Source organism: Molothrus aeneus, chromosome 5, assembly GCF_037042795.1.
Source record: "Molothrus aeneus isolate 106 chromosome 5, BPBGC_Maene_1.0, whole genome shotgun sequence".
Taxonomy (NCBI): Eukaryota; Metazoa; Chordata; class Aves; order Passeriformes; family Icteridae; genus Molothrus; species Molothrus aeneus.
The window spans coordinates 57,573,060-57,599,046 of NC_089650.1; the positions used below are offsets into that span (position 1 = coordinate 57,573,060).

Sequence of the window (25,987 nt, forward strand, 5' to 3'; positions counted from 1 at the left end):
GTTAGAAGGGACCTATACAGGTTATCTGGTGAAACCTGCTGCTGCAGGATGGATTGTTACTGGGCTGGTCAGACATGGCTCTGCCTATCCATGACTTGAAAAGTCTTCATGGATGGACACTGTGCTACCTCACCTGCTCAAGGGAAAAGTGTTTCCTAATGTACAATACAAAACTATGAAACCATGTCTTTATGATTATTGTCCTTTGTAATGTTCCTGACACTACTGAGGAGAGTTTGACTCTGGTTTCCTTGTGAGTGCCCTCTGCACCACCACAGGATGCTGTAGCTCACCCCTCCCCACCAGGCTGAGCAAGCCTGATCCTCAGCCCATCCCAGCTTGCTGCTCAAAGCCATGGACATCTTGCCCATCCTTTATTCTGTTCTCAAAATTCTTAATCTGCTTCTTCAAACGGAGAACCCAAAACCAAACCGCCCACTGTTCCTCTTCCATTATATACATGTGAGAATATTTATCTTGATATTTTATGAGGATTAAGTTACTTTATATTTTGCAGACTTGAGAGTTTAAAGTAAGAGACTATGAGAGCTTTTATCTGTGTCCCATGGCATCTACTTCCCACTGGAAAGAGTTGCATTAACACTGACAGGGTAGCAGAATTCAAGGGGAAGCAAAAATCAAGGCACTTCACTTATATTTGATAGGAAGAGAAGGCAGCAGCATTTTCCTACATGAAAAGTGAAAACTTTGCTTATAAACACTCCTGGCCAGTAAACATGTTATATAAAATCTCTGTCTCAATCTGTTTTCTGATGGAGATCAGTATATATTTTGAAAGATTAATATTCTTCCTTCCATTTCTGAATGAGAAGTGAGCTTCTTCAAAACCAAAGAAGCATTAGGTCACCATTTTTCCTATTTGTATTTCCCAAATGCTGCAGCATTTCACATCTCCCAGTCTGCAGCATTATTCATAATGCTTTCATTACTGCAAATGTGAGAGACTCATGCTGGATATAAGAAGTAAATATGACCCGCTAAGGTATCTCAACAGCTAAACCTGAAATAATAATAAATTAGTCAAAACCTCCATAAGCTGGTTTAATAGACACAATATCACAGTGATGGTACATTTAAATAAAGTATATTGTCAGCAAATTATCATAAAAGTAAAAATTCAGAATCCAATAATTTAATATTGAGGAGATGAATTATGACTTCTATAATGTTCCATTACTTAAAATAAAACAGAATATTATGAGCCAATTATATGGAGGAAATTACAAGAACAATTCAGTAAAATACTAAATCTGTAGTAAGTCAACTTTCTCTATAAGTTTTTCAAGGTCTTTAGAGTGTAGGGCATCTAAGGATTTCTTTATAGGTTGTAAACAATTTGGGGTTTTTTAACCCAGGAAAGAGCCAATGCATGAACAGCTAGTGATCTTTTGCCACCTTTTGCAGATGTTATAGTTAGCAGCTGGCAGTTATAGGTGTCCTGTGCTCACACGATGCTGTCTAGCTCTGATTAATTCAAGGTTTCTCCTCATATCTGAAGTTATTTCAATATGAAATACGAAAGTAATGCAGTTGTTTTAACAGCAGCAGCATAAAAACACTGGCTAGATAGTGGCCCAACAAGAACTCTGTGTTCAGGCAATCCTCATTCTAAAAACCTTTGGGGTTTTAAACACTTGTGGTGGTGTTCACAGGGGTCTCAGGACGTGAGAAGAGAGGAGGATCTGACTCCATATTTCAGAAGGCTAATTTATTATTTTATTACATATATAATATTAAAACTATTCTAAAACTATATTAAAAGAATAGAATAAAGGATTTCATCAGAAGGCTTGCAAGGAAAGGAATTGAAATGGAATGATAATAAAATTCTGTGTCTCTCTGAGAGTCCGAGACAGCTGGACTGTGATTGGCCATTAATTAGAAATAACCAACATTGTAGGATTGATGGGGGTAGCACGGTCAGGACGGACGGAGATGAGAGATCTCTGAAGCCAGGTCGTGGAACTTGAGGTTTATTGCAAAGGGCCTGGGTGTAGGGCCCTGCTGGGAGCTGCCAGCTGCAGCTCGGAGCAGGCCCGAGAGAAGAGAGGGGCAGAGAGGATGAGAGGGTAAGAGCCTAAAAGGCAAGAACTAAGAGACAAGAGGTAAGAGCTAAGAGAGTAAGAGCTAAGAGACAAGAGGTAAGAGGGTGAAGTTCCTGTTACAATACAATAAATCATCTTCTGTGTTGAATATTCTGATTCTCACTTAACCAATCTAGTACAAGATACAAATCCTACAGCATTTCCATACAGCCTATAAGAATCCTTACATTACCATACTGTGCTACATTTTAAACCCTAAAAACTACTCTTTGGACCCCTTCTGCCAAGCTGGCAGGGTCTGCTCGGACCCTTGGACCTGCCTGCAAGCAGAGGGTCTTTTTTCATCAAAAGGGGATTACCTTCAGTCAGCCACACCACTGTTTTCCTGTCGTTCAGTAACTAAGGGATCTCAAAGCTTGCTTTCATTTCAATCTCGCTTATAGTTTCTATATTCTCAAAATCTTTTGGCAGACAATCATATTTATAAGGCTTTTTTGTTTTATCTTCCCCAACAAACATGGACCAGTCAAAGATGCACCTGTTGCATTCCACAGCAGCAGATAATAATTGTTTACTTTTTGTTCCTGAGGCCTCTCAGCTTCTCAGGAGAAAAAATCCTAAGGAAAGGATTTTTCATAAAACATGTCTGTGACAAACACTCATGAAACTTTGTCTCACGTTTGCATTTGCAGGATTTTTTGTCTTCAAATTCTGCTCAAAATTATTTCTTGTTTCTTCATCAATTATTAGAAATAGCAGATTTGGTGATTTCTCAATGTTGATACTTCTACATTGAGATCTATGCCAGGTACCCTCACGATGTCTTTCTCCTTTTTTTTCTTCAATGTGTTACCAGTGTCAGCTTGGAGTTCTCAACCAACCACGGTCGCTCGTGGTCACTGCTGCACATGGAGTGTTTGCCTGAGATTTGTGCAGGGCCCCACCTGCCCCACAGCACCATCTACGCCTCCGAAAACTACAGCGGGTGAGAGAGCTCTCTGCAAACTGCAAAATACACAGCACTACAGATGGGAACTGGAGGGGCAGGAGAAAGCAGCAAAGCACACAACTCTGGGTCGTCATTCATTTTTGACTGCCTGGGGACAGCAAGGAAGGAGTGTTCTGAGCTCCCTGGCTACCCAGTCATGAAAGCTCAAATGTATTGGGCTGCTTCTGTGGTATAATAATAATTTTTTAATCCTAAAGAGAAATTACAAAAAAAAAAAAAAACACTTGAGGACAGCATGTTGATAAGAAGAAAACTTTTACCTTGTCAAAGCCACAAAAGTTTTCTTCTTGGTCAGAAAAATTTATTTTCAAATCCTTTATTTGAAAATAAATTTATTTATTTATTTATTTATTTATTTTCAAATCCTCAGACACATTTACTCATGTGGAATCCCAGTACTGGTTTACAGTGAAGCACATTCTCCATACTTCTGCAATGGAGATGGTTATTAGTGTCACTTTCTTGTATCAACCCTTCTCAGCATTGAGTCTCTTCTCTACTGTTTTCACTGAAAAATGAACTGTGGCATTTTTCTGCATAGCACAAAATCCCTTGGTGTCCCAACTTCCACAACACTTACAAAAAGAAAGATGAAGCATTGCTATGATCTGATGGCACACAGCCCCTAGTCCCATACAATTTTCATAGGAACCATTACTCCTGGTGTGTGCAGGAAGTGTAGCCTCTGTGGATGATAGAGAATGATGGCCCAGAATGCAGCATGCCAAACCTTCTGCACCACTCCTCACCCTCTGAGGGTTTTCACCAAACAGAGTTCAGCCCCACTGGAGGTTCAGTTTTAGGACATATTCACGGGGATGGAGAAGCTGCTACAGCAAAGGAGCTTATGGTCTTTGCCCACTGTGTGTATTCCTACAGGGGGAGAATGGCTGGGTTTTATAAGACAATAACTAGTATTCATGTACTGTATAATATATGGACTTCTTATTTTTAATTTGTATTTTCCAAAGCTGCTGTAAATTTATGCTTCATTTGAGCAGATTTTAAAATTAAGCTTCTCACAAAGATTCCAGAATACATAAACATATCTGCCAAATATACTGTTGCATAATAACTGTCAGTGTAAAATGTGTTATATGTATTTCAGGTGGAACAGAATAACTATTCCCCTTCCCAACGCTGCTCTCACCAGTGACACCAGGATTCGATGGAGGCAAACAGGACCAATCCTTGGAAATATGTGGGCAATCGATAATAGTTAGTATTCTTACCCATGATCATGACACAGCAGAAAAGTAAATTTTATATGCTGCTCTAAGTAAACATATTTTCCACCATCACAAGTCACTGAATTTATAGTTTTTTAAATTCCTGTTCTGCTTAGCTGCATTTGGTAGCAGGTGCATTTTGAGACCAGAGAGAGAGTCTACCATTAGAAAAGACAATAGTCTAATAGATATATTTTTTTTCATTTAATTGAATGCTTTCCAGGAAAAAAATAGTGACAGGGCTTAATATAGTATTTTTTTCTGTCTGCTTAGTCCTAATTACATAAATAGGTTTCACACTGGCTGTTAAGGACATGTACTGCAGCAGCCTAAGCAACAGGAGCAGCATCTGGGACTTATTTTGCTTCTGGACATAGAAGACCATCTTCAAGCAATGCTGCTACCAAAATACTGAAAAAACCTTACATTGTTTACCATATCTTCAGGGGAAAGTGCCATCTGTTTCAGGGAACTGTTCTTCCCTTCGAAAATTATTTTTCACATACCTTTTTTTTAAATGGATTTGAAGAACGGGGAGAAGTTTATGTTGCTAAATATTTATATGAATTATTACAGAGGAAAACCAGGACCAGAATTATCAAGTAATACTTTGAAGGGCATTTAGGAACACAGGATTAAACGTATGAAATGCAGAAATAAGTATGATTGAAAGGGTTAACTAAGAGTAACTGCAAAATTTTTTAGCTTGCTTTTTAGCCTTAAGTGATTTGGAAGTAAGTAGGCTACATTCAGAATTTGTTTGGTTAGATGCATGAGATATGTAATTTAGAGATTTACACTGATGTATGATAGCCTGTGAAATTTTGTAGTGATTCCCAGTAAGGCTTGATATGGTGCCTAGGAATGGTAAATATTTACATTTTGCAGAATTCTTAAAATATATTGAGGCCTAGTATTAACAAGAAAATCTTGAAGCTGTTAAGGTAATATCATTAAGGAAATTTTGTCACTACAAGTAATGAAAGTTGTTCTCTTACTCATAACTGGAAGTAGCATCATCTTGACATTCTGGATATAGTATTGATGCTTCTCTTTAGGGATGTTATATGCATCAAAAAGAAAGTAAAATTAAGGGGAAAGATGGGTATTTAAAATGAGAAGATTTCTGTGACTATCTGCAAAGATGAGTTGCTATCTAAAAAAATGCTGACTTTAAGTGTTGGAGACACTCATGAGATTCACAGAAACCACATCAAGATGAAATCAATCCAAGGATACAAATTCCTTACAACAGAACAGAACAAGATTTTGAAAATCATTTGACAATTCATTTATCTGCACAACCTTTGCTTATAAAATAAAATACAGCTCCATGAAAGGATGCTGCATGCTCCTGTGTGCACAATCTCAAGAAAAGGTTTACCAACCATCTGCCTAGAAAGTGCTTGCTGTGAATTTGAGGTGCAGAATCATGACACAGGAATTCAGTCTTAAAGACAAATTTCTGAGGTTTTGAATGCTTCCTTTGTTAGATACTAGTGATACTGAAGTTTTACACTGTATTGTAGGAAAAAACTTGTAAATATTGGCAAGCCACTCAAATTCTTGAAGAGAGAAAGATTTTCAAAGATTCAGCACTCTGACTTTTAGCTTCACGACTGTTTCCTATGAGAATCAAGTTTTAAATGAAATCTGGAAGCTGGCCATCTTTCAGAAACTCTGGAAAAATGCCAATTTCCGTAAAGTATTTTCATTTTGAATGACATCATTACACCTTTAACCCTTCTACTTTTACCACCCCCTCAAAAAGACCTCAAAAGACACAAAAATCAAACAGACAGAACAGAATTTTTGCACCCTGAGAAGTGAGAAAACCTAGAAATCATATGAAATCTGATGAGGACTTAGTTATAGGGAGTAGCTAAAAGGGATTTAGAGTGTGTCTGCTAGGGAGAGCTGACACCCTGCTCTGATGGGCAACATTATAGAACCAGGAAAAGGAAGAAGTACTGCTTCTTATTGATTATTTCAAATTAGTGGCTATTTCTTCCAAATGTCATCATGCAAGTGGGTAACTCCAAGTAATTGTTCAACAGAAAAGATGCCACTATTCATGGTTAAGGCCTTTTAGCATTTTGTATTGAAATAATATTGCCCACAAGTTATAACTTTTCTTTCTTATAGTGCAAGAGATAATACTGACATTTTCTCATCTTTCCATCCTCCATATTTTTTCACAAATATCCACACTGTCAATGAGGAGTCATTGGAGGAAGATGAAGCAAAAGAGTAAAACAAGTCTGGTGTCTTTTTGAGCATTTTAGGATGTGACATTTTGTTCCATGTAAAAGAATCAGTGAAAGAGTATGAAAATTATTAGTTACATATTATTTACACAGGGCAGGTTCTTATTCCCTAAATCCAGTCAAGTAAAGTACGTAGATTTCAATGAGAGAAGTAGTGACACGTTTTTTTAAATCTACAAGACTACTACTGGAATGTACCAATATATAGATTGGATTGCATCTCCAAACTAAGATGAAGGGAATGTCAATGAAAAATTATGAAAAAGGTCAATACCTACCAAATTATCTGATCTCATTCACAGACAGTAATTAAGACAGTATTAGTGGCCACAATACTGTGTCTTTAGCCACAGATGGACATGACACATTAAATAATAAATTATCCCTGACTATCCTTGACACAGTTACATGCTTTATATCATTTCATAGACCTTTTCCAGGTAGTGGGATTTAAATAAATACAATAATTGTATGATCAGGTCTGTACACTTTCTTGTATTTATCATATTCTGTTTACCACATAGCATAACCTTCCATTTAATTGATTTCTCTCTCTGCAGTTTATATTGGTCCATCTTGCCTGAAATTCTGCTCAGGGCGAGGACAGTGTACTAGAAATGGCTGCAAGTAAGTGTTATATTCAGCACTCATGTTCAATTTCTGTCACAGAGTTCACTTGGTAGTGTGAAAGTTGACGTGACTTTCATTTCAGTCCTTGCTCTTTTAGATGACTAAATATAAAACTAGCATAACCCTCAGAATTCATAAAGCTCACTGAAAAGCTAAAGATCAATCTTTCTGAACAGCATCATGTTTAATATTTTTTTTTATTATTTTCTTCAGGTATAGTGTCTAACTTCCAGTTCATCTTAAAATGTGCTACAGAACACACTGAAATGTCATATATACTGGTTATAGAGGTGATTTGTGACTTTATCACTTTTGTATTAAATGTTGGGAAAGAATTACAATTTTAATAGCTCCAATATCCCATAATCTAACATACCTCAAGGACAGAAGATCAGCACTCCACTTTTTTCTGATAGTCTGGCTTGTTAAAAGGGTTCCACTCTAAAAAATAAAAAGGTACTTACTCAAAACCAGTGAGCACATTCTTAATGTTTCTATAACTATATTTAGGTATTAACAAGAATATAACCTACAGGGCATTCTCTTTTGTAACTTGTATTTTCAGGGTCTCCCATCATGGGGAGGAAAGATGAATCTGACTCCATGTTCTTAGAAGGCTAATTTATTTTTTATGATATGATATGATATTAAAGAATGCCATGCTAAAACTATACTAAAGAATAGAGAAAGGATACGTACAGAAGGCTTAACAAGATACTAATGAAAAACTCGTGATTCTCTCCAGAGTCTGACACAGCCTGACCATGATTGGTCATTAAGTAAAAACAATTCTCATGTTGGATAAACAATCTCCAACCACATTCCAATGCAGCAAAACACAGGAGAAGCAAATGAGATAATATTGTTTTCCTTTTTCTCTGAGGCTTCTCAGCTTCCCAGGAGAGAAATCCTGGGCAAAGAGGATTTTTCAGAAAACATAGTGACAGTAACAATTTCTTGTAATCACATCTAGTATGCTACAGGTAAAAGCAAATTTGTCATTTTACATATGAACAACTGTAATTATGTCAGCAGGGGTTTTGTTGCAAAAATTAATAAAAATATTTCTGTACCGTGCTATGTGTAGATTCATGGGGTGTTCATAAATAAATATTTTTTAAATTCAAAAAGTAAATACTAGCTAACAGAAATCATTTGCTGTGCACTTTACCTATGTAAAGTTCAAAGAGGTTCTTGTGCCTCAGACTTGAGAGGGACCTGGTGGGTGCCCTCAGTCCATGAACAGCTGCAGCCACCCTGTTTGCTGACAAGCAGCCACACCAGGATGGGTCACCAGTCGTGCTCTCCCTGTTCCTCCCCGCAGGTGCGACCCCGGCTTCTCGGGGCCGGCGTGCGAGACGGCGTCGCAGACCTTCCCCATGTTTATCTCCGAAAGCTTCTCCAGCTCCCGCCTCTCCTCCTACCACAGCTTCTACTCCATCCGCGGGGCCGAGGTCAGCTTCGGCTGCGGGGTCCTGGCCAGCGGCAAGGCCCTGGTCTTCAACAAGGACGGCAGGCGCCAGCTCATCACCTCCTTCCTGGACAGCTCCCAGTCCAGGTGAGAGGGAGGGAAGAGTCCTGTGGAGAAAGGAAATGGGGGAGCTCCTCCCCCTACAGCTACAGCCTTGTGTGTTATTAAACCAGTTGTTTTAAAAAACTCCTAGTTCCATGTTTTAATGGTGATTTCGTAGCCTCGCCTTTTTCTCCTCCTGCTTTGTAAACAACAGATCCCAAAACAGACTGCAGGGAAGTTATTGTACAGCTCAGATGGAAAATATGAAATGTTAATATCAAACCTGAGTGTCAAAGCCAAGTGCTAATTAATTATTTATAAGGTTGTGTTTATTTGACAGCTTGTGGCAGCTGATTAGATCCATTCACTATCTCTCCCTCCCCTTCAGTGCCTAATAAATAATTAAATGCAGTAATGATTGGCATTTTTTTAACTATATATGCCACAATACATTACTTGACAATAAAAACAAATCACAACTACAAAACCCCATAACTGATATTTATCAAAATTTGCCTAGATTGAGAAGATCTGAAAACAACCTGGTTAGGGGAAAGACAAAACAAAAAAAAAAAAACAAACCACAAAAAACAAAACAAACAAAAAAAACCCCAAACCCACTGTGAAAAGGATAGCCTGCAAACATTTGTGTGGTTCTGGTGCAGGTTCCTGCAGTTCACACTGCGCCTGGGCAGCAAGTCGGTGCTGAGCACCTGCAAAGCGCCCGACCAGCCCGGGGAAGGAGTGCTGCTGCACTACTCCTACGACAACGGCATCACCTGGAAACTGCTGGAGCACTACTCTTATCTCAACTACCACGAGCCAAGGTATGTGCACACATATCACAAAGAGTTATTTGCATGCAGTTGTGCTGGCTGTGGTGGTCACTGCAATGTGGAGACTGGGTATGTGGTGCAAGAGGGAATGAAGATTTTTTATTGCACACAGAAAGTTACCACTTTGCTTTAAAATTTTGCAGCTGTTCTAGGCACTTCTGATTTTGTCATTCTATAAAAATGAATACATTGGTTTAATGGCTTTCAAGTCTCAGGTGATACAACAGAACAAGCTGAAGCAGTGCAGGAGGAGGGAGAGGAGTGTACTTGTGAGAAATAGGGGCATGACACTTCCCCTGGAAGCAGCCACTTGTAAAGAAAAATTAACATAAATTATTTGTAGCTTTGAAGCCATAGATACCCTCACTACAACATCCCCTGGGATTAGGAGCTCACAGGCAGCACAGGACAGCTGAGACAGAATCTGATTGTGAGGATCTCTGCGGGATTGTGAGGATCCCTGAGGTCAGCAGGAAAACTCACCTGCTCCCACTCTCAAGGCAATTGCATGGCTGTGCCTCTGCCTTGGGCTGGGCTTGGTGCCCTGGGAGAACCTGCTGCTGACTGGGCCTGGGACTTGCACAAATAAAAAAGAAGTTGAACAAAGAGCTCATTTCATCTAGCAAGGCCTATGTTTGGTGTCAGATTAGAGAGGAATACATCTCCTGTGTTTAGAGAAGGTGTTCCTTACATTTGTGACACCATCCACCAAATTTAGTAGAGCAATACAAAATCAGGAGTCTCCATGAAGTACCAAAATTCTGGAACAGTCTGGTCTGGATCTATGCAAACCCTCTCAAACCTGGCAGCAGCCACCTCCATGGGGTGCTGCAGCAGAGCCAATAAATGCCAATTGAAGGAGATGCTCTGCAAAGGGGCCCAGAAGAGGCAGAGCTGGCGGTGGCATCACTGGACTCATTCCAGCAGGTCCATTTCCTGCCCACGGGTAGCTTTGACCTGGGTATTGCCCTGTGTCTTCTTCTCTACCAAGTTCAGAAAACATCTTAGTCAGCCCCAGGGGTGGGACTGGAAATAGCCTGCAAGTCACTTTAGCTACACATAACTTTCATTATTTATATTTATTGAGCTCAGATGAGTGCTTTTTCAAGAACAAAACAAAAAAACTTAGATTTCCAAATCTTGTTAATAGCTCAGTACAAAATTGCAATATTCAAAGTGTGATTAAGAATGTTCTAATTGAAAAAAATCCCCCTTAACATTACAATTATTTCCTGGGAGCTATAAGAAATATTTAAAAATGTGAGAGTAGAACTGTATTTGGTAGAAATTCGTTGTAGACTTTAATTTTTGAAGTTCTACATGTTTCCAAAGGAATGATGGTACAGACTGGAAGACTTAAAAATCTTCTTCAAAGTTTAGTTTGCCTACCTTTGCTATAGTCACATATATATTTTATATGACCCCGCTTCTAATTCTTAGATTCAAAACGACATCTGTAGGAGTTACATTTCCCTAAAGGTTTTTAATATATAGCACTATGAAATTTTTATAACAAAAAGGAAAATACATATTCTGGTGACTGATTTTAATCAAGTTTAAGATATAAATGTAATAAATTACACAGATGCTAGAGATTTATTTTTCTTTTTAAGGTTAGGTATGGAACACAATTTCTGTTGTTCTGACAAGGTACAGAGCAAAGTACATTCTACACAGGGTAGAGAGATTTTGCCATGGGAGGTGGATGGATAGATAGATAGATGGATAGATAGATGGATAGATAGATAGATAGATAGATAGATAGATAGATAGATAGATAGATAGATAGATAGATAGATAGATAGATAGATAGATAGATAGATTATTCAGTCCACTCTGGGTAGATAAAAAAATGACATAGATACAAACCTGAAGCTAATGCTGGCAATAATTATGAACAAAGCTTCACCTTTTCATATTATGTTGTCTGAAAATATCAGCATTTTCAGTAACATAGATGGACTGCTGCAAAGTTTGGCAATCAGTCTGTATCCACGAATTTAATTAATCTTCAGTCATACAAAAAATAATTACACATTTAATGTTCTGCTGAAAAGGTGCATTTAATCTGCTAACATTTGACAGCTGCATTTTTCTTCTGGGCAGAACAGCGGTGGCTTTTCAATATTAGGTATGCGCATAGCTTGAAAGAATGAGATCAGAGCAAAGGTCTCCCAGCTGGTTTTTAACAAATTTAATGGTGGCTGGTAATGTAAGTAGGAGCACTTTTCTTCTCTACAGCAGAAAAGTCATTAGCAGGAATCCCCCTCCCTCTCCATCTATCTCCAACAAATCAAAGCCAGACAGGAGAAGTTGTTACAACTGGAGGTGTAGTCAGGTTCTGCATACTAACATATGTGCCATACGTGGTGGTTTACACCTACATTTTTAAATTGTGTTAGCTTAATCCCCTGGGATGGAGAATTTATTTTAACATGTGTTAAATATTTCAGCATCTGATAAGTGTATCAGTGGGGCATGTCATGATTTAGGATTTTCTGTATATTACTGTCTGTGAGAATTAGTGTCCACGTGGGCAAGCTTATGAGAGTTAAGAGTGAAAGGGAAGATACAGGCACCAGAGGCAGCCACCAGCAGAGAAATATGCCCTGGATTATGGCAGAGCATTAGCTCACACAAGTGCCAGGTGCTTCACAGAGCCCACTGGACACAGTGCTCCTCCTTACCAGGTACCAGCTTTCCTCAGGATAACACCCCTGCATCATGGCAGAAAAAAATATGGTTCCTTTTAGAATCAGTTGCAATTTCTTGTCATTTGTGCCTTTAAAAAATTAACCCAAAAGGTTATAAAGTTGCTTCTTATGAGGGAATCCTTAGTAGAAAAGAAGCCAGGGTCTGAAGTCATTCAAACATGTTTATTTGAGTGTAAAGGAAAGGTATCCACCATACATAAAGTGTGTACTGTGCTGGGCCCATGCCACAGGGACATGGCCATGTCACCTCTGGCTGTCCCTCTGCACTTCTCTCTCCAGTCTATGGATGGCAGAAAGCAGCTTCTAGAAAAGACAGGCAGGACTTTCTGTGTGCTTCCCACCTGTTTAGCCAAGCTAGTTGATATTTTCAGGTTAATGGATTAATGTATTCTTCTTTAAAATGAATGTGACACTAAACAACAGTATTATAAATCTACTCCCTACAAGGTTGTTGTAGCAAGTCATTTTTAAGAGTGTGGTTTTTGCACTAAGATTGCCACAGGCACAAGACTCTTTCATATGCAGAGAACAAAACATTATAACAGGCAGCTTAGAAAGCCTTGAGTATGAAAAGAATTTGGTGCTGAAATATAAAAAGATGCTTTCTGTTTACCTGATATTTCATTTTATCCATATTTCCTCTTGCAGAGAAAGAAAAATAACAGCTACATGATGAGCTGGCTGAAAACCCTTTAGCCAGCAAGTAATTGTACCCCAATGGAGACAAATGTCCCTGTTGCCAGTCTGTCTCACAGCTGATGTGGCTGTGTGGGGTACCATGGTCTTAGTGATTTATGGGGCTTTCAAGAAGGTGTCATTGCTGTGGCAATTAATGTATACTCCCTCCTGCAGTGTATGAAAATTGCTCCTGGAAATCAGATAAAACTCTTAATTTTCTTTGCAGTTTTTCATTTCTAGGTGTGTTGACACAGCTGCCATGACAAATCAGGTGACCTTGCATACCAGAAGCACCTGGGACTCACCTCCAGTTGCATCTCTATGCAGCTACAAAAAAGGAGTGTCTGCCAAAAAGAACTACCCATAATCACACTGTCTGACAAGATGAAGATTTTCCACTTGATTGTGGCAATTTACAGGGGTGGATTCTTCTAGGACAAGAGCACCATTAGAATGATATCAATGCTATGTGTGTGGAGAATGCAGATGTTTACAAGATGCAGATCTTCAGGATAAAACCCACTGAGTCTGACAAAGGGGAATTTGAATTCTTAAATCCTTGTCAGCTCATCATTCCTTTGCTAATCTACACCTTTAAATTTACTGAGAGGTCCACAATGGAAGCAAAAATTACAAATTTGCTAGAAACTATTTCTGGTGGCTTATGCACATGCCTGGTTTTCAGTAAATGAACTGACTACCAAGAGAACTAACAATTCCCCTGTCCCTGTCACTGGTAGCAGCTATACCAGCAGATGCTATGGTATTTGTGGGTTAAATTTGCTCCATGATTTTTAGGGTCAGTAAGGAAAAGTTACCAAAAAATACATCCCCATGGAATCATTACAAACAGGAAAAACTGGCAATAACGACTTTGCTTTGTTTTCCAGAATAATTTCAGTGGAGCTGCCTGAAGATGCAAGGCAGGTTGGCATTCAGTTCAGGTGGTGGCAGCCATATCATTCTTCTCAAGGCGAAGACGTGTGGGCAATCGATGAAATCATCATGACCTCTGTGCTTTTCAACAGCATCAGTCTGGACTTCACCAACCTGGTTGAAGTCACACAGTCTCTGGGCTTCTACCTGGGAAATGTTCAGCCCTACTGTGGCCATGACTGGACTCTTTGGTGAGAAACATGTATTTTTTCCTGTTCTACTTTTGTTTTCCTTGCGTACTCATCCTGCTAAGGATCAAGTGACTGCTGCAAATGCATTTTTCTGGCAGCAATTCAGAGTAATAATGTGTCTTATCCTCAAATTGTGGACAAAAATACAGTCACTAATCTCATTGCAGTTAGCAGTAAGTTTTTCACCTCATTGCAGAGATTTATGTTTGATGGGGACATTGAACGTAGCATTCTTTTTCTATGAAATATTTAAAGAATACCTTGATAGAAAAAATTCAGAAATGTTTCATAATCTTCACTTCAAATCCAGGCAGGTTAATATGGATATGCAGGTAATGAAATAAAATGATAAGTACAGACTCTGAATATTTTGTAAGTGATGTTCAGATCTATGTACATAGCCATTATATTGTAATCCAGAAAGCAAAAGGCAGCAGAATGTAGGCATTATCCATTTGTATTTGCTTTGTCTGGTATTACATACACTTAGTCATCTGCACTGTGATCAGCATCATGACATATTGCAATTAGGTCTCAAATATGCTGTGTATTTAGAAACAAAAGCAAGAAAACATTACACCCCTCAAAGGAAATAAAGGCAAGAGAAGCAAAAGAAGGGAAAAACAAAACAAAAATATCATTAAGAATGCATAAAGATATGCTTTTTTAACTAAAGCATTAACATGCTTCACAAAAAAAAAATAATCTGGAGCATTTGAATGTAACATTTGGAATTAATACAAGGGAAGCTCAATTTAATCTGTGTGTTTTGATTTAAACCAAATAACAGTTTTGTGCTGGTCTCATCAACCTATAAACCCAGTATAGTTTTAATTGGCATAGATATATTTCTTTGGAGAAAGTACAATCACAGTAATTATAGAAAACCTGAAGAAAATAAAATAATTTTAGCATCCCCATGGACACTCAGAGAAACACTGTTGGAATTTTATTAACAAGTATCTGTGAGCAATCTGATTTGACTTTCTGATCATCTGTCAGACTAAAAGGAGTTGGCTTAGCAGTAGGAACAACACCAAATGTGTCCTAGCACTGATAATGAGGCAGTAGAAGCACCATTAACCACTTTAATAAGGACAAGGAAGGTACTCGCTGCTCATTAAAATGAAACAACATGTTAGGGCTCAAACTGTTTGCATCTTCCTTATCAAAGAGTTGGAATGAAAGCCTTTTAATGACATTGTTTTCCCTCTGTACTTTTAAGACCAGTTTATCATGGGGAGGAGGGCAGATAAGATAGCAGAGGTTCTTCTCTTTTCCTCCCATGACTCTAAATCGGAACCAAAATAATAAACACTAAGCAAAATTCTCCATCCCATATGGAGATGGACTAGGGTTTGGAGTGCTCAGTCATAGTAGAAACATTGAAGTTTCCATGCATCAAATATAGAATCAAAACCTTCCTCACTATTTATGTCTAAGTATTTTTCATTATCACTGGAAATCATGAACTCTATCCTTCACTGACCTTGCTCCTCTCAAGGGAAATTTTTAAACTTACACAAAGTCTGTACAAATGGTTGCTAGTTAAATTAATTATTGTTGGGTTTTCCCAGCTGTGAGTCCATTTGGTTCTCATTTTCTAACTCATGAGTTTCTAACTCACGAACAGATCTTGCAGTAGCACTGACACCATTCTCTTGAGAACAGTCTGACAACAGCTTTTTCATTAGTACAACTATGGGAAGTACACTATCAATCATTTTACAGGGTGGCATCCCCAAGCCCATTTTCACAGAATTGCTTTTAATTGTCTATTAGGTCTCCATTTCTGCCTTAGAACCTGTAAACATGAAACATTTATCCTTAAAATTGGAAAAAACTGAGGAGGGAGATTTTTTTTTTTAAGAGGCAGGCTGTTCTTTTTCATACCTGACTTCATTTTAAAAAAGAAAGTTTGTTGATAAACATATGTTTTGATCAAAGGTGATTCTTGAGTATTTTCATGGTCTGTGTCTGAACAGTCATTTCATTTGATAGCCATAATCATAATTTAGTTTCAGAATGGATCCTTTATTACATCATTGTACTGAAATGACTCTGAAACACTTTAAAATGAAGTGCTTGATGATGTATATTAATTCATCACTTCTCCAAAATGCTCATATTCAGGCAAAATTTTGAACCAATTGTCTCTGGAGTATTATAGGCTATATACAGTGACTTGCTGAAATTCATTTAAATATTGATAAGGATATATATATAAAAAAATATATATAACACTTTGGAGATATACATTTTTATATATATATATAAATGTATTCATGTGGACACAAATAAAATAGCTTTATTTAAATATATATATGTACTCATGTGGACACAAATAAAATAGCTTTATATAAATAAACTGTCCTCAGTCAGATTACAGCATTATGATTTAACTCAGTGTAGCAAACAATAGTGTCCCATTGCCCCTGGAGAAGCCTAGAAGAAGACTGTAAACCTGTCTTGTCATGAGCTATGTTTATGGAGCAATATAATACAGTGGTCCTACATCAGCTTGGTAATTTCCCAGTGTCTTAAATGTTTTTTTTACAGTAATTGTTACTCTGTATGATGCAGAAAGTTTCTTCCAGGTAATTGACTTAATTATATTAATGATAGTAATACATTTAGGAATTATTTAGCAAAGCAGGTATGATGTGATGCAGAAAGGCCAAACGCCCCCTGCTTTTGATGGAAGCAAAGCTGTGTCTGGTGCGAGCTTGGGCCGTCGTGTCAATATTTTCAGTCAACACAGATTTACAAAACAAGCTGCATCCATGTGTCTTTTCAGTATTCCTAAAAGTACCAGCCTTGAAAAGATGGTAACTCTGGGGATCTCAGAGCAGTTTGGAGCAATGCAGGTTGGCTGACATTGACTGTGATACCATTCCCAGAAGTACCAATTAGCTGGCAGTGCTTGGAGGGAGAGTGATTGTTCTGAGGGCACCTATGGGTATTGTTCCTGTGCCTCTGCAGGTCTAATTATACACGTGCCAGAAACCCACTCACAGCAACAAATTTATACAAAAATGAGGCCTCTGCATTCTCATTTCTGAAGATTTTTTAGTTAATTATTGTGACGCCAGGGACATGACTTCATCTTTTACAAATTCTGGAAAGGTATTCCAGCTGTGTGGCTCCCAGAACAAAGAAAACATTTGGTATTCCAGCAAAAGAATATACCCCTAACCACAACATGAGAGATCTGGAGAGGAAAGAAGGGACAAAGTGGAGCCCACAACTTTAATGCTACTTGTGTTCAGCTGGAGGCAAAATGTGAATGATAAAGGACTTTGTGCACCTGTAATGTGATTTCCTTCCTTCAAAAGAGCTTCTTATAGAGCACCACATATTGTCTGCATCTCAACACTATCTTCCTTTTGCACACTTCTTTAATATGCATTTTAAATAGCTGGTTTGACTTTTTAACTTACTTAATATACTTACTTAATATATTGTGTACAATATCCAGTGGCTAAGCTATTGAATTAAGATTAATATTAAATTTAAAATATTTTAATCATGACCTGAATGCCACCAGAAAGAAAATATTAGAGTTTAAGACCTTTAAGACCCTTTTTTTTTCTCATTTTATTTAGTAGCATTGAATAAAGGGAATTTTTGTGAAGACAAGACCAAAATGTTACATTTAATTCTTTGCCCCTTTTTTCACTAGAAGTTCTTTACTTCTATTACTTTGGGAAGACAACTTCTGGGCAGATGTTTCATCAAATTGTTGAGTTTCAACTCCTTTATTCTGTTCAGATAAGGTTTAGGTAACTGTGATGTGCTGCTATGCCCAGGTTTTTGTGTGCAGTGCCAAATCCTCTTCCAAAGCAGTGCTACCCTCTCAGCTGATTACACTGCACATGTTTGGCTGACACCTGAAGAGCCTGGTTGTATTGGCACAGATTTCCCAACAGGGCTTCAGCCTGTGTCAGATCAAATCAGCTTTAGCTTTTAAATTTGAGGATTTTTGTCATTTTATGAAATACAAGATAAAGCTTAGAAGAAAAGGAAATTCAGACATTAACCAGACAAGTTCTTCTGAGGTGCATTCAGATCTAACCACAAAGCCACAAACCATAGGCTGGGAGCTGCACTGCTGATGAGTGCACATTATATCCTCTTCTTAACTTAAAATTATCCTTCCTATTGAGAAGAAAATCACTTTCTTCACACCAGCTGAAAGGGCAAACAGTTCAGATACAGTTTTCCAAGATAACTTACTGCCTTCCAGTCCAGCTGTCCATGACAGTGCCCTTGTGCTCTGGCAGTGAAGGGAGTGTCCATCCACAGTCACTCTGGGCTGCTGAGTGACAAGACAAAGTGAAAAATTTCATATAAAGTCATGAGCTGGATCAGCTTTAGGAATTCAAGTCACAAAAGTAAGGCCAGAGAGTAGAAAGCAGACAGGATCTTAACTTATGCCAAGTAACAGAAATTTAATAATGACAAAACTAATGTCAGCTTTCAGTAATTTCTTCTAAAGCTTTAAGGTAGGATGCTGACATTTATGGCATAAGTGCTCTCTCTGGAAAGGACTCTGTAGAAACCAGTGTAGGTCAGTGAATTAATTTAAAAGAGTCCTAAGTGACACAGACTTGTATTCCTTGTTCTCACACTCACTTTGTCATGACCTTGAATTTTACAGGAGTAGAAGCTTATATGTTCTTCTGCATTGTATTTAAAGATTATGACTTCTTATTTAAGATAATAAACTGTAGCTTACTCAATCATGAGAGCAACCTTGAACTACATTATTCTCTTCATCACCCCTGTACTGAATGTAGCTTTTTCTTTTCCATGATGATTTGCAGTGATTTTCTTTAAAAAGAGCCAATCCCTTTTCTAAATTGTTCACATTTAAGAATAGTCTTAGAGAATATTGAAGCTGAAAGGACTACAGTATTTCTGAAGACACTAAGTAAACATCTCAAACTAAGCAGAGGGAGGCAATTTTCATTCTATGAGAACTTTCATTAAAATACTCTGTTTTGATGCCTAGTGAGCAAGATTCAATGTTTAAGTTGTTATTACTTCCTTCTTATGCTTCTGTTGGATTTGAGGTTTTGAATTTGGTTGTTTCCTTTTTCTTTTGAATAGTGCATAGAAGAAAAACCTGCATTTGAAGTGAAATATCTTGGAATTTCAGACTATAAATTGCATTACTATATATATGATAACTGGGTACCTTGCAAAATATATGTGTAACATTACTATTGTTCTCCAATCCACTGGAAAATATAACTTATATCAGTACACTCTATGGAAAAGAAGCTGAGAATAGAAGAATAATTCTGAAAAACAGTCAAGTGAATGAATTGCACAAGTCAGTGAATGAATTGCATATAGGAAAATCAATGAAGTTAACAGTGTATATAATAAGAGTATTTTAAACTAGATTCAGAGTATCTTAACTGTCCAATATTAGAATGAAATTACAGTTCTGACTGTGGCATGACCTTAGGAAATGGACACCCAGGGGAATCAACTTTCTTTATGTTGTTTTTTCCTTAAGTTGCCCTTTGCTAGATCCTAACTTGATCCTTAATACAAAAAGCATATAGTAAGAACTAGCAGAATAATTCAGTGTTTCACATTCTGGGATACATCAGGACCTCCCTGGTAATTTGCAGAAGTACCAGCAGGAAGATTCTTCTGTGCGTGGTCTCATCCCACATGCCAGTCTACAGAATAAAGAAGCACAACTGTATTTAACTCAGAGCCATGATGTTCTTTTTTGAATGATTTTGGAGATCCATCCTGATTCTTTCCTTGCATCTCTCAGTTTTACAGGAGATTCAAAGCTGGCCTCTAGCATGCGCTACGTGGAGACCCAGTCCATGCAGATTGGAGCTTCCTATATGATCCAGTTCAACCTGGTGATGGGCTGTGGTCAGGCCTTTACCCCTCATATGGACAACCAGGTGAAACTGGAGTACTCCACCAACCATGGCCTCACATGGCACCTTGTTCAGGAGGTGAGGCTGGCAGAGAGGACATTTGTCTTCCATAAACTTTGCTTTATACAAAAGATAGTCTGAAATGCACTTTTGACATTGAACAAAGATGGTTTCCTTTTTCACCTTTCAGTAAATAAATTCTCTGTTGTAACCAATCAAAATTACTATTAGAGGTGTTTAGACTGTTCCTCATAATATTTGGAAGAAAGGTATCTGAAAGCCTGAAACACAAAATAGTGACAGGAATGGACAAAGGCTGAGAAAAAAATTGGGCCACAGTTAGAGCTACAGGGTAATGGGTGAGATCTTTCCTGTGCTATTGCTTTGTTTTTCTAAGCAAAATGCATCTACTGTTTCCTGGAATTTAAATGGATAGACATTCTTTCTGCCCTTGTGCACAGCCATTTGGTAAATGGAAGCACATTCCTTCAGGGGATTGTAATGCAGAGCCTTTCATCTCCCAGCCCGGTTCAGGCACAGTCCAGGCTGGAGTGACCGCTGTTCCCCCACTCTGCTGGAAGTGCAAACAGCAGCCTTGGCTGCTCTTCCCCCGGGTGGCTCAGTGCTGCCTCAGCACAAATGTGAGCAGCACGCAGTTCATGCTCTTGTTTTCCCTCTCAGATGAAAAGCTGGACTTTCCCTGGACTCGGGGTGAACTAACCAAGGTCCTTTGGCTGCCTCTGAGCAGGTTCAGAGGGTGTCAGGGAACTTGTCCTACTGCCTTTTCACTGCCTGGTCTGCAGACTCACCAAAGGATTTGTATGCAAAGTTCCACACCTTCTATGAGCAATTAAAGCTTTGCATTTGAAATTAAACAATGCATTTGACTATGAGTTCCACAAAGTTCCACACCTTCTATGAGCAATTAAACCATGCATTTGACTTTTGCATGGTTACCCTTGCCATGTTGTGTTTTGCCACACTTAGTTTGGTGGGCATAATAAAGAAACGACAATAAATGAGTTTTTAAACTGTGGAAATCCAAATAATGATTTCTTATCTTAAACAGAACCCAGACAAAAGCTATAAATCATATATTTCAAACCCTGTTCATGTCTTTTATATCTAGCAAGCATTATCATCTTGCTGTCCAAGAATAGTTCCTAGCAGTGGGTGTTTGGGCTTTGTGCTTGGCATCCATGGAAGATAAGTTAGCTTCAGATTTTAGTGCTCCTTTCCTTGCTCAGTGGAGCTGAATTCAGAGACAACATGCAGCCAAATAATTTTTCTCACACCACCCATGTTGCTGTGATAAAAGTGTATTTGTAGTATATTTCAAGGACATAACCTGGCAAATAAACAAAACACTAATTAAAATGTTTGAAAATTTTGTTTGCTTTGCAATCACTGATCTTTATTAGATCCCGTTTTCTATAATCTTTTAGGGGAGATGAATCACGAAACAATGTTTGAAAATTGCTGGAAAGGAAACTAAGCCTTTAGAAAATCTACTAAAAGAAAACCAAAATAAGGTCTCAGATCTTCATTTAATACTCTAAGATATTTGAGCAATAAATTTCTCTGTAAAATAATATATTCTGCCCTTCTTCATATTTAATACATAACTATTACTGTATAATTTAACTATATAAATATTCCTAATTGCCATAACGTCTGTAGAGTGTCACTGCTTTATTATCAGTTTTAGAACAGTCAGAGTAGGCTACTTGCATGAGCAGATGTCTGTTCTCCTACCTGATACCCTTCATGGGAGTGAGCACAGCAGTGACCAGTGAAATTCTCTTGGGCATGTGGGGATGGCCAGGAGATGCTGTTCTGTGGCAGAAGGGGCAGAAGGGAACTGGTAGCCAGCAGAGGATCATGTAGATTGGTAACTTCCAAGCACTTTATTAATACCTCATAGGCCAATTTTTTGTGCGCTGTTCTAGCAAAAAGGAAATAAATTAATGGAATATTGCAAAAAATGAAATAACTTTGGAAGGGTAGTGCTAGAAAACAGAAGCTGGGATAATGGACTTAATTTATATTTAATATTAAAAAGATGTGACAATGATAATATTTTCTGAATTTTAAAAAAATAGAATTTAGGAAACAGACCTCAACAGAAATCTGAGTTAAATGCAGAAATAGTCCTAGAAGCAGGAGGGAACAATTTACAGCACTTGCTGTAGGTGTCAAAGCTTCAGAGCTTGGGAAGGGCCCAAGGACACAACTTCAGTAGGCTGTGGCTGGGCCCTCTGGTGGGGCTCTGTCTGTCCCTACTGCTGCTCCCCACTGCAGATGGAGGGTGTGGGCTCAGTCAGCATGCCCAGGAAAAGCCTCACAATAGGTCTCTAAAATTACCTTTATGGTAGTCTGGAGGTCACTTTCATAGAGTTATTTCATAGTGATCTTGTATCCTTACTTCACAGTCCATGGTGGATGCTGGGGTGAAGATATTAAAAACCAGAGAGATAGACATTCCTCATGGAGGAAAGCAAAACATTGCCAGTCATGAATGCTAAACTCTTTAAACAGATTCATATGGCTTTCTTCCATCCTCAATTGTACTACAAGTTTTCTGACAAATTTCTCCACTTCATGCCAGGATTTCTCTCTTCTGTGTCTTTCACTCCAACATCTGGACCCAGACAAGCTCCTGGTTCTGTGACTGTTTGACCCTTGTTTCTGTTCCCAATTATTCCTCAACATTAAATCTAGTTTTGAAATGTTTTATTTTAAGGAATGCCTTCCCAGTATGCCAAGCTGTCAGGAGTTTACATCAGCAAGTATTTACCACTCCAGTGAATTTACTCAGTGGAGGAGAATCACTGTTCTTTTACCACAGAAGACTTGGTAAGCTTTTATTTCCTATCTTTAAACATTTTTTTTTGGGGGGGGGGAAGGGCAGGGGGGTGTTGTGCAGACAATTTGTCACATCACTTGCTGTGACAAACATCAAGTCCTCTGCAGGTCATACTCAAGCCAATAGGTAGAGTGCCAGGGCTGACCCAGTCTCAGGTATTTCCCATAAAATGCATTCCTTACATAATTAGAGAATAAAAGTTGGTGAAGTCAACAGAAACTATTGTTTAGGATTGTTTTTAATACATACTCTGACTCTCCTAATAAAGTTCAGACTTCAAAAATAGTGGCACTTGTCTATAAATGCCCTATTGGAGGAAGGCTTTATTTGGATTGTTAATTTTTATTTTGCACATTCCTTATTGTTTACATCTTCAGACCAAAGCCCTGTATAAACAATAACTAATGATTCATTTCTGGGAATTTTTTAACTCTTGTTTCTTTTTATAGCATGTCTTAAAAAATAACATTCTCTCATGCAAAAAAAAGAGAAACAAAAATTATCAGAAAGCCTATTCATCTTGTTGTAATCAAACTTCATTTGCCTCCCCTAAAATTTTTTAATCACTAAATTGTCTCTTTCATTGTTTATTTTTAAATCTTTATTATACCATACAAATAAAAATGTTGTCATAAATCCCAATAATCTTCAGGGCACCCTTCATTTGAGAATTTAATTATTGCAATTAGAGTTACATTTTGATTATGTTTGACCTGAATCCATCATAGCAATTGCAATGAGAGCTTGCTCAGATTAAGTTATCATTGTATTTCCCCATCCTTCATCATTATTTTTTGCACTCTGCATGGCCTCAGCACAGCCTGTTTCCATCAATCACACCACAATGATACCTTCTTTCAACACACTGGCCCTTTTTGCTCTACAGCCAATATTCAGCATTTCCTATTTCTAGGCAAAACATCAGAGGCAAATATTGCATCCTTAGAACATATCATATCAGATAATACCAAATGGTTGCAAGTAAGTCTACAAATAACTGCTTTGTAGTTAGATTATAATGTACTAAATCTTACATGTCATTTTGTGCCACCATACACAAAATCTGTTGTTCACATAGGCATTTAGGAGTTTAAAAAGAATCTACAGTTTTTTGGGTTACACTCCAAAGTAGGCTGTTATTCCTAATTTGTAAAACATATAATGTACTCAAAGTAATTATACACTGTATTTGATGATGATACCAATGTTGTAGCCCTCTTTTTCTTTAGGATCTATTAATTTTTCTCAGCATATGAGGTGACAGAAGCATAGAACTCCATTTTAATTTGGGAGACTGTGGGGAGAAATTATGATGAAGTAATAGCCGGGTTCCTGTTCTATGCTGTGCACAAATCATAAATATTTCACACTCTGTCTTGTATCTGAAGGGATTCCCGTCTGTTAGCAGAGTTTTGTTTGTAATTAAGGTACAAATTACCACTGAAAATTTCTTTGCTCTTCATAGAAGCCATTTTCTGAGTTGTGCTGTGCTGTGGCATTATCAGGGTGATGGGGAAGGGTGGCTGCCTTCAAATGGTGGTTCCCCATCAAATGCAATCCAGCACACCACACGTGTCTCTCTCACCACTTTCCCCTCTTTCTAACATTCCTTTCCAGTGGCAAAGAGCAGGTTAAGGGCTCAGCAGCTCCTTTGGATTGAGATTGGGAGGGGATTTTTTACAGGTTTTTAGAGCAGGATTGTGAGCAGAGAGAAAATTGTCTGCCTTTCCAAAACCTGGGCATTATTGGTGACAATTTGATGTGCAGCTCTCCACTGCCAGCCCAGCCAGGGGGCTGGTGGTGCAGGGCTCCTCTCTGGGGTGCCCTCCCTCCTTCTCCTATCCCATCCCCACCTGCACCCACCCCACAGAGGCAAACCCTTAGTGATGGCCAGGCAGAGCAGTGCAGAGGCAGAGCCAGGTGTTCTGCCTTCCCAAAGCTGGGCTGAGGGGGGGACATCTCTGGAGCTTCCATTTCGCACAAGGCAAAGGCTGCCACGCACCCAGCCTGCCCTGTGCTTACTGCACAGGGAAACCAAGCACCCAAACGAGGTCTCAGGAATGTCTCATTAGCCTTGTTCTGGCCCTTGCTGGCCTCAGCATGCCCTCACACCCCTGCACAGCCCTGCTGGGATTGCTGGAGCTTTTATCCCTGCATGCACAGCTCCCAGCTGAGGGTTTGCACCTTGGGCGTGTGGGAAGTGTTAGGCTGTGGCACTGTGCTCATGCAGCTGGAAAATTGTTCATAACAGCACCTATTTCTCTTGTAAAACTTTCTGGGTGTGCTGGTATTCCTGCAGACCTGTAGATGTTCTGCATCCAGCAAGCATGAGTTTACAAGGTCCCCATGTTATGTGAGATTTTGGGGTAGGAAACCTGCTGCAAGAATGAGACTTGAATTGAAGAAATTAAATGTAAGCACCTGCTCACTGAAATTGTATTGTACTTGAACTGAACATTTCTAACACTGATGAAAATTAATTTCAGTTTTATGCAAAGCATTTACATATGAACAGGCTTTAATGAGATACAAGCAGCTGTCAGTTGCTGACTTCATAAACAAATCAACACCTAATGACTGAATGAGACCTTCAGGATAATTGGGTAAATGTAATTATGGTAACTCAGAAGGTAGCAAATATAATTTTACCAGCCACAAATTTGCATTAAATCATTAAGGCTTTTAATATCAGGAGAGAAGGCAGTGATTTTATTTTAACTCACATATCAGAAAAATTTTATAACAGAACATCATTTCACTGGCAGTACTTCTGGGACATGATTTCCTTGTGCTTATGTAAAATGTCACACAACAAAAATGACTTTTATTTGACACCAACCTGAGTTAGATATAATGTCATTAGAGAGCCAGATTGCTTTCTAGCAGCATTAAAAAAAAAAAGGGAGAAACTATGAGGAACTAGGGAAGTTTATTTTGCTTGTAAGAAATGCTTTCATAGCTCCTCAGTGCTGCACCTCCCATTTCAATAGATGTCCAAACAGTGACTGTCCAGAAAAGCAGTGTTTTATCACTGAGGATGCAGCTGACGCTCATCTCCTTATTCTCTTTTCTTAATTAACATGGCTTTTTTAAATGGTTGATTACCATTTTTAACAGCATAATCCTCTTAAGCTGTTGTT

At 38.4% G+C, this 25,987-nt stretch overlaps 1 protein-coding gene across 1 annotated transcript in view; it reads left to right on the forward strand.

The window, feature by feature from the left end:
- Positions 1–25,987, forward strand: part of RELN (reelin) — a 285,095-nt gene that overhangs the window by 175,690 nt on the left and 83,418 nt on the right. Inside the window, exons 15-22 of the mRNA XM_066550860.1 lie at positions 2,923–3,051; positions 4,184–4,293; positions 7,132–7,198; positions 8,526–8,759; positions 9,380–9,541; positions 13,833–14,069; positions 19,867–20,059; positions 22,725–22,837. Coding sequence (XP_066406957.1) covers positions 2,923–3,051; positions 4,184–4,293; positions 7,132–7,198; positions 8,526–8,759; positions 9,380–9,541; positions 13,833–14,069; positions 19,867–20,059; positions 22,725–22,837 — 1,245 coding nt within the window. The remainder of the gene's footprint in view (positions 1–2,922; positions 3,052–4,183; positions 4,294–7,131; positions 7,199–8,525; positions 8,760–9,379; positions 9,542–13,832; positions 14,070–19,866; positions 20,060–22,724; positions 22,838–25,987) is intronic.